This window comes from Zerene cesonia, chromosome 14 (genome assembly GCF_012273895.1).
Source record: "Zerene cesonia ecotype Mississippi chromosome 14, Zerene_cesonia_1.1, whole genome shotgun sequence".
Lineage (NCBI taxonomy): Eukaryota > Metazoa > Arthropoda > Insecta > Lepidoptera > Pieridae > Zerene > Zerene cesonia.
The window spans coordinates 6898946-6915634 of NC_052115.1; the positions used below are offsets into that span (position 1 = coordinate 6898946).

Genomic DNA, 16689 nt, shown 5'->3' on the forward strand with positions numbered 1-16689 from the left:
TGAATATCGACTTTATAAAAAATAATAAATTTTAAACGTACCAAATGTCCACTGCCACAGAATGTACGGGTTGAAGCGAGCGCGTTCTGCTGACCAAAATAATCCAAAAAAATTATCTTTCTTCGGACAGATATTTAGCTTATAGCCAGTCTCGCGGCAACGTCGCCCGCGGTTGGTCGCGGACACTTAGTGTCACGCAATCGTCGGTGTTTAGTGTAAAAATATCGCTTTTTAACATCGGAGCTACGTAAAAATTATCACCATGGATCCCGAAGCTTTCTTAGACCTGGCCAATCAGGTCATTAAATTGAAAATGTACCCATATTTTGACATAGCGCATTCATTGCTTTGCGCTCTAGCTGTGAGAGAGGACTTAGGGTCTGGTAAAGTATATATTTTATATATTTTCCCGCCAATTAATGCGTATATTTCCGCATCCTGCTCGCTGTTTGTTTTAATAAATGCAGACAATTTACTATTCCAAAACGACCACAACGTTGTACTAAAATAAAGACACCTATTCGAGTTATAAATAGATCCGTTCCCTGATTTATAAAATGAACCGCGTGTTGGTTTAATGGGATCAATAGTATGTTCCTCATATTTTTTTTTATCAAACTATAATAAAGTAAGACTTATTAAAAGACTTAAGTATACTTTTTATTCATAGCTATGATGCAATTTAAAAGGAAATTATGTTATCACATTTTATCTGAGATTATCAAACTTGAATTATTTAAGCGCTTTATATTATCACCTAATTAAGCATTACAGTTTCAGTGCATTTTATGCAAAATACTTTCAATATTAGGTTATGTGCGAGATAAGAATCTAAGAATTTGTTAATATGCTGAAAGTACAAATTGCTGAAGTACACGTCACAGAGAAGCAACAGATGGCGCGAAAATTAAAAACAAAAACACGAGAACGTAGAGAACATAGAATAGAAAAGATAATTTATTTATATTTACTGTTCGGTCTGAAGTCGCAAAATAAAAAAAAGGTATTTCACGGGCTCGTCCGGGATTTGAACCCGGGACCTCTCGCACCCGAAGCGAGAATCATACCCCTAGACCAACGAGCCACGTCTAACAATTGCGAAATTACCGACAACTCTACCCGCGTGCCACGTCATCGCGTTTGTGATAAGAATTAACTACCTATACAAATAATATCCATCGCAAACCAACTTATGAGATACTAATAATAAGTACCAGTAATAAGCTATGAGTTACATAAAATAATACAGTCGAATAAATAACCTTCTCCTTTTTTGAAATAAGTTGAAAAATATTAACACTTAGACTTCCAATCATGAGAGACTAAAGTATTCAGATTTATGTGTTTGCCATGTAAGACGAGAAAATATTAATTTATGCGAATATTTGTTTAGTTGTAACACAGATAACATAATACCATAGATAACATAATACTATAGATAATGCTTTAGTTGTAATTAAAAATAAAGCTAAAGTTCTTTTTGTTTTATCAATGACAGGATATGATACTACTACTAATAATTGTTTCAATATCATTTGAATTTAATATCTAAAGTAGTTAATTAGTTATTCAACTTCTGGTTAGGAAAGGCAACAAACGACGTCGACGTTATGACGTCATTTATGCACACTAGTTATTCCGCGGCTCCGTTCGCGTTGGTTTAACAATATACTATTATTTAATTTTTAGTTTTATAGCATTGAAATGCTTTATAAATGTATTTTATAATTATTTCTCAGTATAGTATTATGTTATATATGATTGAACATTTTTACCCCATAAACTTTCGCGCCCTTCAAGTTCTGTTTTCGCGACCAAAAGTAACCTATAAAGACGGATCTTTATGATTCACGGCATAATACAAAATGCCGAATGCCCAAATTCTACAATTTGCCTGTGACATAAACATTATATAATAAAACAGTAAGCAGAGCATTTATGTACCGTGAATTTTGTAAAAATTTGGTAGTCTCCCCGTGACCACGCTCGTTGTAAAGTGTTCAAAACGTCGGGTTAACAATATAATGAATAAATCGCGTTTTAAATCCGTTAAAAAGTTTTTAATTTCTAAAAATTTGTTATTTTAATATTACAAATAGAAACTCCAATTGATTGAGAGGTAATAATGCTACGGTATGGTATAAGATAAGTGGTAACTGCAGATTGGAGAACTCTTTACAACTTAAACGTTGTACGTTACAAAATAATAAAAAATACAAAATAATAATAAATACAAAATAAAAAAACGTGAATACCTGCTTTATTTATTTTTTTTATTCATGAGTCGCGTAGGTACAGTCTTTTGAATCCATATTAATATTAAAAAGCTGAAGAGTTTGTTTGTTTGAAGTTCAAACTTTGAACACGCTAATCTCAGGAACAACTGGTCCGATTTGAAAAATTCTTTCAGTTTTAGATTGCCCATTTATTGAGCAAGGCTTAAGGCTATATATGTACCACGGGCGAAGCCGGGCCGAACCGCTAGTTTACGATAAACCTGGTACCCAAAATGGTAAAAAAATTTAGTCATTATAATGCTAACAGAAAATTGAAAAGACCTTAAATTATATTAATTGATATTCTGCCCACGAATTTGTATTCACTACGAATTTATAATGGTAGCCAATTTTTAAATACAATAGTTTAGTGGTGTAACAAATGTCCTACAGATAATAAATTATCTTCTCCCTCACGATATATGCGTGTTTACAACTCAGAATACTTAATTCAGTTGTTCATTTGTTAAGACAAAAGAATTAGCGACATTACTTATTTGCTCCAGAATTCTCAATTTTTTTTATTAGAGAATATGTTTGTGCATATCCAGGTACCCCAGAGAGCCCTGGGTTATGTCGACTCCTGGGTACTTCTCACTGAGAAGTTCTCAGTGTACAATTGACGAAATTTTGTGTTCAGTCGGGTCGCTTTCAATAGGTGGTTCAATTCATCTCTCCCATGTCTGTCTATCACATTAAAAACAATCTCCCCCTCCCCTCTGTCCCACACAAACTTGTTCTGGTATACAGATTTACAAATTACAAACTTAGACATTTATTTATTCAACTTTACTCTTTTGTAAGCACTTTCGTCCCGTCATAATACATATCGATTAATTTTGACCCTTCGGAAATAATTTCTTCCGAGAAGATCCGCAAGAAACTATGAAACTGTTTACAAAACATATCAATTCAGTATTTTTATTAAAAATGGGTTCATCGTAATAACAACACTGTAACTGGTTGTTTAATTTATCAACATTTAAAAATGTACAAAATCAGCGGACGGTTTTGAATTGAACACCGAACTAAGTTGCTAGCAGTTTGTGGTTTGTAGTCACACCATAGGTTTACAAATTAACACACAGAGCAAATATATAGCAACCTAATATATATAAAGATTTCAGCTGGGTCGCGGACGAATTATTTATTACTAGCTCCCGTGGCCTTTTCACTAAAGTGGCTCGACGGAACACAGTGGGGCTTTGGCTGGTGAGAATCCGACATTACCCCGGCTTTTTCCCCGGGGGCCGTGGATCTATTCAAGATTTCATGAAAAAGGGGCGCAATCTAAGCCCCCCAGACGTCTTTAAAAAAGTGCCCTGATTTCATTGCCAAAATATATGCAAGAGAAGTGATTGTAAGTATCAACTACATTTTCCAGGGGCACAAGCGTTCTCCCGCAAACACCCGCTATCCTGCTGGCTGTCCACCATGCTGGTGATATTCGCGGGCGGCATGGTGGCGAACGGCCTGCTCGGGGAACCCATCCTAGCGCCGCTCAAGAATACCCCACAGTTGATCATTGGTACTATTACATGGTAAGTTGGCATATTTTATGAATTTCTTATTCTATTTTGCCTATATTCGTGTCACGTGTTATTGTCACTTGTTTTCCTTTCTGTTCTGCTCAATTTTTCTGCTTCGCTCATTTTTTTGATATTACATTTCGACTACATTTACATCTCCTGATGATCGTGCTAAATCATTCCAATCTATTATAACACCTGTCCCCTGGGGTAGAAGTTAAAATAGACAATAAAGGGCGTGCCGTAAAATAGTGCCCTTTATCTATTTCATTTAACACAGTTTTCTGTTTGACTGGTTGGTTTGAACTGGATGTAGTTATTATGCGCTAGCTTATTATATGTTATGTAGTCGTAAATTATATATAAGGGTACTTATTCTAAATATTAGCTTAATGTCAAGACTCAAGTTTAAATATAATTTTAGATAAAGTAGACTAGTATAGATGTGTATGTGAATCGTAGTTCCTACCACATAAGACGTTACAAGACTAACAGACCGGGTTAAATTCCCACAAAGTAGAGTGAGCAAATAAATAATGTCTTATCGAGAAAAAACACCTATATAATGCTTTTTCAAAACCGGTAAATTTGCAACAGGTCCATACAAATTTATGCTGTGACGACACTGATAAGGCAACTACTCTGATGCACTATAAATTATTATTCTTCACTTTTCCATTTTATACAGCTAACTAAAAATTTGTTTTTTATTACAATGAATCTAATGTATATAAAGCAAGAGTAACCTTTTAAATCTTGCTATAAATAAAAATGAAATAGTAAAATTGATGATAAAACATTTCACCTCCCAAAAAACAGAAGATATCTATTGCTTCTGACGGGCTCGTCCGGGATTTGAACCCGGGACCTCTCGCACCCGAAGCGAGAATCATACCCCTAGACCAACGAGCCACATGGCATGGAGACAAATTTTCACATCTTTTTTATTTACACATTTTATTAGAATACCTACTTTTAGCACAGAATACTAACTAGTAACTCTTTTAGTTTGCTAATATGCACTTTTAAATTGATTTCTTCCATATTATGAAACAAATGTTAATCTATATTTTTATGTAAATCTGTTGTCTATGCAATGCTTAACAACGGAAATAAAGAATAGACTAAACTACAGAGAAATATTATTTACAGCGATTTAAAATGATGTTTCGTCTCGAAACATAGAAATATCATTCAGAATAACTTTTTCCTTATGGAAACTGATCTAATTTATTAAAACAAAATTTCTAATTACTTCATCCCACTCACAATCGAATAAAGTAAAAAAATCTCACAAAAAAATTAACTCGCTCATGAAAATTATCTTAACTACTAAAAAACAAAGGAAATTATCCAAATCAGGATAATAAGATGAACTTATGTAATTATTGTATTGCCACCAAACCTTGATACTTGTAAAAAATTTGAACTAGTCGACATCGAGTCTACGAAGATTCGATTACATCCAAACATATAAAACCTGCAAACAAACAAATGAAGGTGTTAAAAATAGGTCCTCACAAAAGCTGCCATAACTCTTGGCTTTTCGAAATGAGAACAAACACCAGCTGGTAACAAACGATTTTTTTCTTCACAGGTATGTAGTATTCTACACGCCTTTCGACGTCGGTTACAAAGTGGCCAAGTTCCTCCCGGTAAAGGTGACAGCAGCCGCTATGAAGGAAATCTACCGCGCCAAGAAAGTGTATGACGGTGTCAGCCATGCCGCGAAATTGTATCCCAACGCGTATATAATTATGATCGTTGTTGGTAGGCACTTCTTTATTAATCTTTATCTATACTAATATTATAAGCTGAAGAGTTTTTTTTGTCAGGTTGAACGCGCTAATCTCAAGAACTACTGGTCCGATTTGAAAAAATCTTTCAGTGTTAGGTAGGTCATTTATTCAGGAAGGCTTTAGGCTATATAACATCATGTACTGAGTGGGTAAAACCGCCGGCACAGCTAGTCCTAACTTATATTATAAATGAGAATGTGTGTTTGTTTCCGTGTCTTTCTATCACGTCATGACGGAGTCTTTTTATGATATGATTTTCGTATCTGAAGGTTAGGTCTAGAGACTAAAGAGTGACATACTTATATTTGCAGTAAAACATCTCATTTCTAGTGAGTCAAAAACGAGTCTTTAGTAGTCGGTTACAAACAAACATAGACATTCAAACATACAGGTGAAGCTAATAAAAGTGTCTTAAAATAATATTCATTCGTCTTGTATCTCATGAACCGTGACAGTGATAGTTGAAATTTTCAGATATTATATTGTTTTTCTCTTTACGCTTTATAAACAAACTAGCTGCGTCCCGCGGTTTCACCCGCGTAAGTCTATATCCCGTAGGAATATCGGGATAAAAAGTTGCCTATATGTTATTTCAGTTATCCGGCTGTCTACTTTTATTAAAATCGGTTCAATAGTTTTTGCGTGAAGGAGCAACAAACACACGCATACACATCCTCATAAACTTTCGCATTTATAATATTAGTAGGATAGTAAAAAATCGAGATTATGCAACGTTTAGAATGGCCCTAAATTAGATGGTAATCAAGTACTTTTGTAGTTCCGATCTAGCTCATTTGTAGTTCCTCTCTAGCTCATTTGGACGTATCTTTAGTCATTAGTGTATCTAGTTAGACTCGCAATTGATTGACTTTCTTCAATAATGTATTCGTCAAAACTAGTTACGCATTTATTCTCATTCTATAATTTTGAATTTCAGGTACACTGAAAGGAAACGGCGCCGGGTTCACGAAATTAGTGGAGAGACTCATTCGTGGTGCCTGGACCCCCACCGCTATGGAAACAATGCAGCCTAGCTTGTGAGTGAAATATCATAAAAAAACATATTGAAATATCTAATCCTACTACCTACTAAGATTATAAATGCGAAAGTTTGTAAGGATGTGTGTGTGTGTGTGTTTGTTGCTCTTTCACGCAAAAACTACTGAACCGATTGCAATGAAATTTGGTACGTAGACAGATGGGCAACTGGAATAATATATAGGCAACTTTTTATCCCGATATTCCTACGGGATAGGGACTTACGCGGGTGAAACCGCGGGGCTCAGTTAATTTATTATATAAGATATTTTTTATGATTCTTATATAGAATAACGAAATAAAATACTCAATAAATTCATAATTTTATTACAAATAAATACAAACATTTAATCACTTACAAAAATAAATTATTAATATTATGATATATTATGAAACCGCGGGGCGCAGCTAGTGTTTCAATAAATGTCTGTGTCTGTCTAATCTGGGGACCTTCAAAAGTAGAGTGAACAGGTACCATCTAGGTATCTTAGACTACATCTACGCTTACCAGCAGGCGAGATGGTAGTCAAGCGCTTCCCTATCACACATACAAAAAAATAATAATCTTCTTAACCAAAAGAGGAAAAAGCTATTATATAAGCTATAGTAGTTTAGTTACGGTTCAGCTCAGAAGCAGCTCGACCGATTATAAAATCTTTTACCATTGAAAGATCCACTTTTTCCTAGAATCATTAATCCGTCTCGATAACTCGTCTCTGAAAAGTCGAGTATAACAGAAATAGAACTAAATACAATTAAATAAACTACCATTTTCGTAAAACTGTTAATAGTAACTATCTAGATGATGATGATGATGATGATGATGATGACGAGGATGATAATGGTGGTGGTGGTGGTTTAAATGAATGAAATTATATTAATGTTGTACTTGTACAGGATTTTTTTTACAGTTTCATTCATAATTCAAATAACTTTCACACGAAAAACAATCTTTAGACGTATTTTTAACTACCTTTTACAAGCGGCTTCGCATGCGGTTAATTTGGACTAGTTTAATAGATGTTATTATACATATAAACCTTCCTCTTGAATCACTCTATTAAATAAACCCCATCAAAATCCGTTGTGTAGTTTTAAAGATCTAAGCATACATAGGGACAGACGCGGGAAGAACTTTGCTTTATACTCTGTAGTGACTATTACCTTCTACAAATATAATATACATATATATTATAAATCCAAGTGATCCTACTAATATTATAAATGCGAAAGTTTGAAAGGATGTGTATGTTTGTTAGTCTTTCACGCAAAAACTACTGAACCGTTTGTAATATAATTTGGTATGTAGATAGCTGGATAACTAGAATAACACATAGACAACTTTTTATCTCGATATTCTTCCGGGATACAGACTTACGCGCTGAAACCGCGGGGCGCAGCTAGTATAATATTTATACTTTTGTATCTTTTTTCAGCTACACTAAGGCGTCGTTGGTAGCCTCCATTATATTCGTATTGGATAAGAAGACGGATCTCATCTCAGCGCCGCACGCTCTGGTCTACTTCGGCATTGTCATCTTCTTCGTCTACTTCAAGGTGCGATAGCATATTTTAATTACGATATAAGTATATTATGTTCTTTCGTCTGTTTTATCTCTCTTATCTCGAATTATCTAGAAATAAATTTTAATATATAAAATTCTCGTATCGCAATGTTCGTTGCATACCTAAGTACTCCTCCGAAACGGCTCGACCGATTCTCATGAAATTTTGTGTGATATCGGAAAGGTCTGAGAATCGGCCAACGTCTATTTTTCATCCCCCTAAATAATAAGAGTAAAACAAAGTTTATTAAGAAATTTTCTCTGGGTACTTTAGATTTGGTTGAATTTTTAATTATAGCGACATTAATTGCGTATTTAATTTATACATATATCGAAACAAAATCGCGGGCATATTGAAGTCAATTAAAAAAAAAACATTAAAACTCGGCTACTAACTAAACTGGATTCGAATCCGCTTATCTTCAACCGACTTCAAAAAAGAAGTATCCATTCAACTATATTTTTTTTTAAAAGAGAAAGATTTTGGTGATGCTTTTTGTATACAATAGCTGTTAAAGACATACAGATTAAAGGCGTTTTATTAAATAAACCGAAACTAACATAACGCATACTATCGAATGTGCATTTAACTGATAAATTTTACTGATAACTTGATAAATTTATAATTGACCTAACGATAATTACAAGAACTATGTTACGGATAACTAAGTATCTAGTTTTCGACAGATTATAATCTTCTTTATATTATTTGAGATACTTTACAATTTAATTACGACATTTTCATCTAAATATATGTAACTCAAAGCTGACTGACGGACATAGTGGTCTATCAACGCACAGCCCAAGCCACTGGACGGATCGGGCTGAAAATTGGCATGCAGATAGGTGTTATGACTTAGGCATCTGCTAAGAAAGGATTCTGATAATATTTTGTAAAATAGGGGATGAAAGTTTGTACCACGAAAATTTATTGAGACCGCGCGAACGAAGCTGCGGGCAACAGCTAGTAGTGAAGTAATATTATTTTTTTATAATTTCCAGCTCTCTTCCATCCTATTGGGCATCCACGATCCGTTCGTGCCGTTCGAGAATCTGTTCTGCGCGCTGTTCCTGGGCGGCATCTGGGACTCGCTCGCCAAGCTCCTGGGCAAGGGACAGCCTAAGGAAGAGACAAAGGACGCTAAAAAGACTAATTAGACTGTGCGTATTAGATTGTGTCACGGAACGTTTTATCGGCGCTTCTTTTAGTTCTTAATTTAAGTGTTGTTTTTTTAATGTAATTTAGAATGCTAATGCGTTGTTATAGACATGACTTAAAAATGTTAATCTTACAGTATGTGAACTCGAACTTTTTTTTAATTGCTATTTATTGATTTTGATATTTTTTTTACATTTTCAGGTCGCTAAGTATCATAACATCTACACCGACGCCCGACCTCCTGCGACATGTTTTTACGTAAAAAAAAGAAATAAAAAATAAAAAAAAAATTGTAAAAACCCTTAAACTTGAAAAAAATGGCACAACGACCAAAGTTATTATTTTAGTATATTTAAGTTTGACTAGTCATAAATCATTATAATGTCATTAGTTAAAATGTAAGACGTATAATATTAGGCAATGTATGTAAACCGAAAAAGTACTTTTTTTGTAATTTTGGCTAATTTATTTGTCCGGAAATTTATAAGTACTGAGTAGTGTTGATATGTTCGAGTTTCGACTTGTGTTGGAATTCATAAAAATTGATTAAATAAGTTGTTATGATTTATTTTAGGAGTGTTGTGATGTTTGGTTGTTTAATTATTTACAAAGAAAATGTTACCAAATCTTGTGTCTTCCTAATTTTAATATTGCCATTTTGACAACGCACAAAGTTTTGCCGCGCAAATAATTGTTCAAATAATTATATTACTTTTTTACCAGTTCCTCATCATTAAGTATTATCTGTGTGTTGTTTTATATTAAAAAAAAAATGAGCATTGTATTTATATTATTTAATTTACTTCGAAACGAATTACGATTAATACGACTTCCTTTTTATTTTTAATTAAATTACAACTTAATAATTAATGCAATTTTTAATACCGTTGATTGAAGTATTATGATTTGAATAAGTATTATTTTCTTAATGAAACATCTGACCGATTCGCGGGGTGCAAGCGACGAGGAACACATGTTTCGTTACATTGACATTATTTTAAGCCATTACTGCACTATTGTACTTAATATGACATGAAAAGGAAGCAATAAATTGTTTTATTTAATAAATTTCGCGTTTTATTTTTGTTAGATGTAAGCGTAATGAGAATTATATTACTAAGATATTTTCGATTTTTTTTTTTCGAATAAAAATGAATTCGCATCCCGCCTAGAGACAAAAATTTCTTAACGAATTTGAATGCTATGAAACAATAAATTAAAGACATTACTTGGGATAAATTAAAGATATTTTATGTGGAGTCGAGCACGCTTCAGCACGAATTGTGTCGGCTCACACCGGGGAAGGTAGCACATCCCCACAGAAGAATGGCGTGGACTAGATGCATGAGAATACTACTGTGTTTCGTGCGATGTCTGGGGGAAGTGGGATGCAAATTCCCTTTTTCTCACTATTTCCAGCCCATTCTTTTATTTCCAGTGAATATTCGTTATCACTTGAAAACGTGTATCGCATTTTCAAAAATCTCAAACATTTATTCATTCAACTAGACTTTATAGAAGGACTTTTGAATCGTCATATTACACAGTTATAACATTTACCACCGGTTCGGAAGGCAGTTTCTAGAGAGAAGAGTCGGCAAGAAACTCTGTGTATTTGCATATGTTCTACCTCTACAAAATATCTTTGTGTTGTTTGTAGGTAGCATAAAATCCATAAAATAGGGCATCTATTATAATGCGCTAACTCATAATATATCTAATGATTTTAACCTCTAATGTCACTGAAAATTATTTTTGTCGCACACTTTGTCGCCAAATAAATGATTTTTTCTCTTTCTACTTCTTTAAAAACACCGTATTTACCTGTTTTGCTATTAACTTGTATTTTATTAAAAACACTTACAAGAGAAAGTTCCTTCTAAAGAAAAAAGATTTTTTTTTAAATTAGCTACAATGCAGGTGACCTCAATGCTTTGGATTTACTTTTTTTTGTTCTACCTCGTCTCTTATATTTTTTGTGTGTGCTGTACTTTACGGTATAATTATTTAAAAAAAAGCTAAAGTTCTCTCTCTATACAATCTGTGCCGATAGGTAATAATAGATTATGTGTAATTCTGTTACAAATTCTACATCAATGCCAAGTATCATCAAAATCGATTTTGTGGATTTCGTGTGAAAGAGCATACCCTCACACGTACATCCATCCATTCCAGTAGCAATGCAACTTAAAAAGTGGATTACTAGATTTAAATAATTTTTTTACTATGCATGGCCGGTATACAGCATCGTCTACATAATAAATAAAGAAACAAAGTTATGTAAAGTTATATGGTAAAAACAGCGCACATGAAGTTTTTCAATTTTACCGACCTACCACAATAGTAAAGAAATCAGTACCAATAGCTATAAGTAGGATGGGAAAATAACATGGTTTCTCGCAACACAATAAACGTAACAGATTCTCATCTCAATGATCTCAAGGCTAGTCCGATATGTAACGGGACAGGCCATCTCAGTAGCTTGTACCACTGACCTATCGCCAAACCACACAACGGTGAAACGCAGACTAGAGGTTTTAACTAATTAATTTGTTTATTATCTATGGACGGTGCGTAAAATTTGAAATAAGCTTCTAGATTTCGATGTTTTTGTTGGATTTTCAATTCTGTTCTATTTTTAAAATACTTATACATTGCGTCATAAATACAAAAACTTTTTACACGAATTCGAATTTTATTTAAACAATTTTAATGCCTGTTTTTTTTTTGACAATTTATATAAAAATAGAGCAAGTATATTGGTAAAAAATAAACTATGAAGTCTATATAGAACAGCTGTATAGGAATGCCTTCGACACATTTTAGGAAGTTGTAAGAATATTAACCTGCGTAATGCAAAGAACCCACTTGCACTTAATTAAAAGCGAAAATACAACATCTTGTCATAACATAATATGGAGTGTATTAGCTTTATTCATTATTTTTTAATTGCAGACAGCTGGATTAATTACAATCTTATGCTTATAATAACAGCTGTTTTAGCACAGTTATTTTAGAAGCATTGTCTTTATACATCAAATTCGTTATTTAACATAAAGCTTATTTAATAATAGAATATAATAAGCCACATGTGACGCGACAACTGGCTAAGTGCAGGCTATTTATTCCGTGCTGGCGTTGCAGGGTTATGTTCACAGCGCAAGGTAAGGTGAGGTCACTGACAAAATGTGGCCGCAGCTCACACCGATAAGAATGACCTATCTAAACTACTGTCACGTGTGTAATGGAGTTCAGTACGGTTTAGAAATTAAAAACTTTTTAACGGATTTTAAACGCGATTTATTCATTATATTTTTAACCCGACGTTTCGAACACTTTACAGCGAGCGTGGTCACGGCTGTAAAGTTTTTAATTCCTAAATGTATAATACTCGCGTAAAATCAAACACAAGAAAATACTTCAGTGTGGTTGTTAACGAACGATATACAAAAATCTGCACTAGTATTATAAAGAGGAAACTTTCGTATTTTTTTATTTTTGTGAGGTTTTCAAGCAAAATCTGCTGGACCGACTTCTTAAAAAGCTGCAATTTCAGTGAGTGATATAGGCTATATATGTATCACGGGTGAAAACGGAGCGAACAGCTATTAAATATTAAGATTGGTAATCATATTGTATTGGGGTATACCAACTACACATTAAAATACTGGGGTCAATTGCAGAGGTTAGTATAAGAAAAAAGGTTTAACATCGAGGTATCTTATTGTTTTTGAATGATTTTTATAAATAACACCAATGCTTTTGAACAATCAAAATTATAATTAAGTACTTTTTTTATTTTATATGCTTAAAAAGCACAAATTTAAAAAACAATAAAAAACCGTTTGCGTTATATCAACCACTCTCTCGAGTTGAACGTGGAGAAAAGAAAATGTATCTTATATTACTCGCTTAATATATAGAATTTAATAGTAAAAGAATCTATAACATTTGTTGTATACTTACAGCTAAAACGTAAAATACAAACAATAAAAAAGACTTAAGATTATTTATTTATCGGTCATTCAGTTCGCCTCAGTGTGATCGCCTGCCATGGTAAGTCAGATGACGTAGCCACATTGCAGACTTGCGGACATCGTTCGATAATCGTCGAGTCAGATGCGCGCGCGCAGCCCGTCGTCCTGACGCGCCTAAATCGAAATAATAATCGATTAAATCGAATATACAAGTGCGATATTAGTTGATGGGATACGATACACGTAAGTATATATATATAAATGTAACGGTGTTGTGAGTGAACGGTTGACAATAACGGTTGCCTTTAGCGATACCGGTTTGGTTTCTTTTCGTTTTCGATGTATTTTTCGATTAGCTATAAAGTTACCATTTTAAAAAGTAGTATGAGAAATTCTTATTTAATTAATTACATGACAAAATCCCGTACATGTCATAGAATTTATCTATCTATTTATCAGCTCAAATAATCATTGTAAAAAATTCTTTATTAATCTAGGCATGAAGATTTAATTTGTATCAAAGAATGAATCACTTTCCGTTTGTAGTCTTCGCATTGAAGCGTGTAATTCTAAGAAGGATTGCGGTTTAAGACTTCTAAACAGGCTACTCTTTATTTCTTTAGGGTTACTGAACGCAATTCTTGCAGGATGCAAAAAGATCATAACATAACCGGGAATCGCGTCTTATTCGATCCAGACATGCCACATTTTTGTCTTTTATTTTAGACGATAGCAATACCGCTTGTTTTATAAAAAAATAATGATTGATTTATGCATGACATTAAATACACTTCTGCTTAATTAATTTATAGGTATTGGTTCCTGTGAATTTTAAAATATAAACGGGAAATTAATTTGAAAGTATTCCATTGGTTTATTAAGGCTGAGAAATTTTGCACGAATATTTGAGTCAGGTGTTCATTAAAATATAGTATAATATTAAAAAATAATTATGTGTATATCTTAAAAAACATGTTTTTGAAACATAAATCTTGATGGTAAATGTCAATTCAGCATCAATAAATTATTAAGAAGGAATAATTTACAAAAAATATGTATATTTAATAATATAGATTATATAATAAATAACTGATTAACAGTTATAAGCGAGTATTTTACCGAAGTTTAATAATGACTATTTTTAACACAAAAACTAAAGCGCCCTCAAATTTTCATGACTAGAACTAATTTAAATAGGACCGCATGGGAGGCACCGGCTTTTAAATAAAAAATCTTGAAAAGAGACGACAGATCTGACATAACAATCAGTCACAATCTTCTCCTTTTAAAGTCAGTTGAAAATTCGCAAGGAATTGAGATTCTTCCATAGTTGCAAAATTTCATTCGCATATTTTTATGTTTATCTCTTTTAGATTTCACCGTATCTTTACAAGAAAACCAATTAAAAAACATCAAACATTTCCTACACGTTTATTAAGTAATTTAACATGAAATGATAAGATAATTACTATTTAGAAATGTGTTTTGTTAATCGGAAACAATCAGATATATATCTCTACATTTTAATGACGTAGACACATGAAAACAACTCTAGCATATAAATGCTTAATATAAAAAAAATCGTCCAATTTTGCATAAATAATTCGAATAATTATTGAGCGAAAATTTATAACATAGTCTTATTCATCTATAATTATTATAAATATTAGAATTATAATAAATGAAAAACAATTCCTTTTACATTGCAAATAAGGTTGGTTGATTCTTTTTTCATACATTTTTTTTATTTCTTTAGTTGTTATCGTAATTTAATAACGAAGAGTTATTAAAAACTAACATTGATGATCATCAGAGAGCAAGCTATCACCGATTCTCTGGTTTGTTTTATTTTTTTATTTTTTTTTTTTTTTTTTATGTCATAGCGGGCAACTGAGCTGGTGGTTCGCCTGATGGTAAACGATCCCCACCGCCCATGAACATTCGCAAAGATTGGGCCTCTGCGAATGCGCTGCCCGCTTTATGGGATAAGGGAAAAGGAATGGATTAACGACTGGAAAGAAGGAATGGACTGGGACGGGTGAGGAAAAGGAAACGGGCCTCCGGCTCCCCCACTCACCGCACGAAACACAGTGGCATGCCACTATTTCACGCCGGTTTTCTGTGGGGGTGTGGTACTTCCCCGGTGCGAGCTGGCCCAATTCGTGCCGAAGCGTGCTCGACTCCCACAAAAATTTTGAAACACTTGCTATTAGTTGTTTGGAGCTGGGCCACACAGTTTAATTGTATTGAGTTTAAAAGCACTTCATATTACATACTGTCTCTCCCACCGTACGAAACACAATAGCATGCTATTATTTCACGCCGGTTTTTTGTGGGGATGTGGTACTTCCCCGGTACGAGCTGGTATAATTCGTGCCTATGCGTGCTCGACTCCCAAACTATTCCAACTCCCTTGTTGCAAAGAACAGGATTGGAAAAAGAATCGTTGGGAAGTTTAGTTTTACTCGAGAATCACGAACTAAACTAATACTGAAATTCAGCTAACTATGAGTTTAATCTTTGTTTTACTTAGGTATAGGCATCTTTTATACTTTACTCATCTTCTTTTAAACCCTTCACCGTTGTTTCAAATTATACTATTTGTGATTCTACGAATACCTACTACTTTATCCTTCCTCATAAGTTACGTCTGCATTAGCATTAATCGTGGGATGATATCATTGAAGTTTCCATTATTAAAGCGTGTCGGAAAACTGATTAAATATTTTCTTTTTATTTTTATTTTTATTTTGATGATACAAAGGCAGAAATGTGATATTTCTACCTTTGTATGCTTGTAAATCTATTTATAAATTATTATAATACCCTAGATTATATAAAAACTTCAGGAGAATAATAAAATGTATTCTATACTTTAGCAAAAACTTGCTATGAATTTGTATTATTTCATTTAAATATATAGATATATAACTTAATTAATATAAATAAGTAATTTACCAATCTATATTTGTTTTTTTTTTATAATTTAATGTCTCTCGAATATAAAATTTCGGAAGACCTTAATGACATTACGGTTTAAAACGGCAAAACTTCTTCACAAAGAGATCCACTCAGCTGTGTTCGATTCACCTTGATAGTTTTTAGTACGGTTTGTCTAATTTTACAAACAATGCATTATAGATATTTGTTTTGGTATTTTTATTAAAATTTTGAAGCCTTAAAGAGTGACCTTACCTTGCGTACGGTATAAACGTAATCTATAAAGCTTTTAAATATATTTGTAGTCACGATTCTTTAACCATTAAATATCCTACTAAAATTATAAATGCGAAAGTTTGTAAGGATGCGTGTGTGTTTGTTGCTCTTTCACGCAAAAACTACTGAA

General features: G+C 33.2%; 2 protein-coding genes and 2 non-coding genes across 4 annotated transcripts in view; 2 read left to right on the plus strand and 2 right to left on the minus strand.

The window, feature by feature from the left end:
* Nucleotides 1-139: 139 nt before the first annotated feature.
* On the plus strand, nt 140-9644 carry LOC119832065 (trimeric intracellular cation channel type 1B.1). The gene is made up of 7 exons (XM_038355662.1): nt 140-383; nt 3661-3817; nt 5403-5575; nt 6542-6641; nt 8079-8199; nt 9210-9368; nt 9568-9644. The coding sequence occupies exons 1-6, from the start codon at nt 263-265 to the stop codon at nt 9363-9365; spliced, it is 828 nt and encodes a 275-aa protein (XP_038211590.1). The 5' UTR covers nt 140-262; the 3' UTR covers nt 9366-9368; nt 9568-9644.
* On the minus strand, nt 1013-1084 carry Trnap-cgg. The gene has a single exon. It is a non-coding gene; the product is annotated as a tRNA-Pro (tRNA).
* On the minus strand, nt 4646-4717 carry Trnap-cgg. The gene has a single exon. It is a non-coding gene; the product is annotated as a tRNA-Pro (tRNA).
* A 3794-nt stretch (nt 9645-13438) lies between the features above and the next one.
* Nucleotides 13439-16689, plus strand: part of LOC119831857 (UDP-glucose 4-epimerase-like) — an 8311-nt gene continuing 5060 nt past the window's right edge. Inside the window, exon 1 of the mRNA XM_038355412.1 lies at nt 13439-13586. The gene's annotated coding sequence lies outside the window, so the exon portion shown is untranslated. The remainder of the gene's footprint in view (nt 13587-16689) is intronic.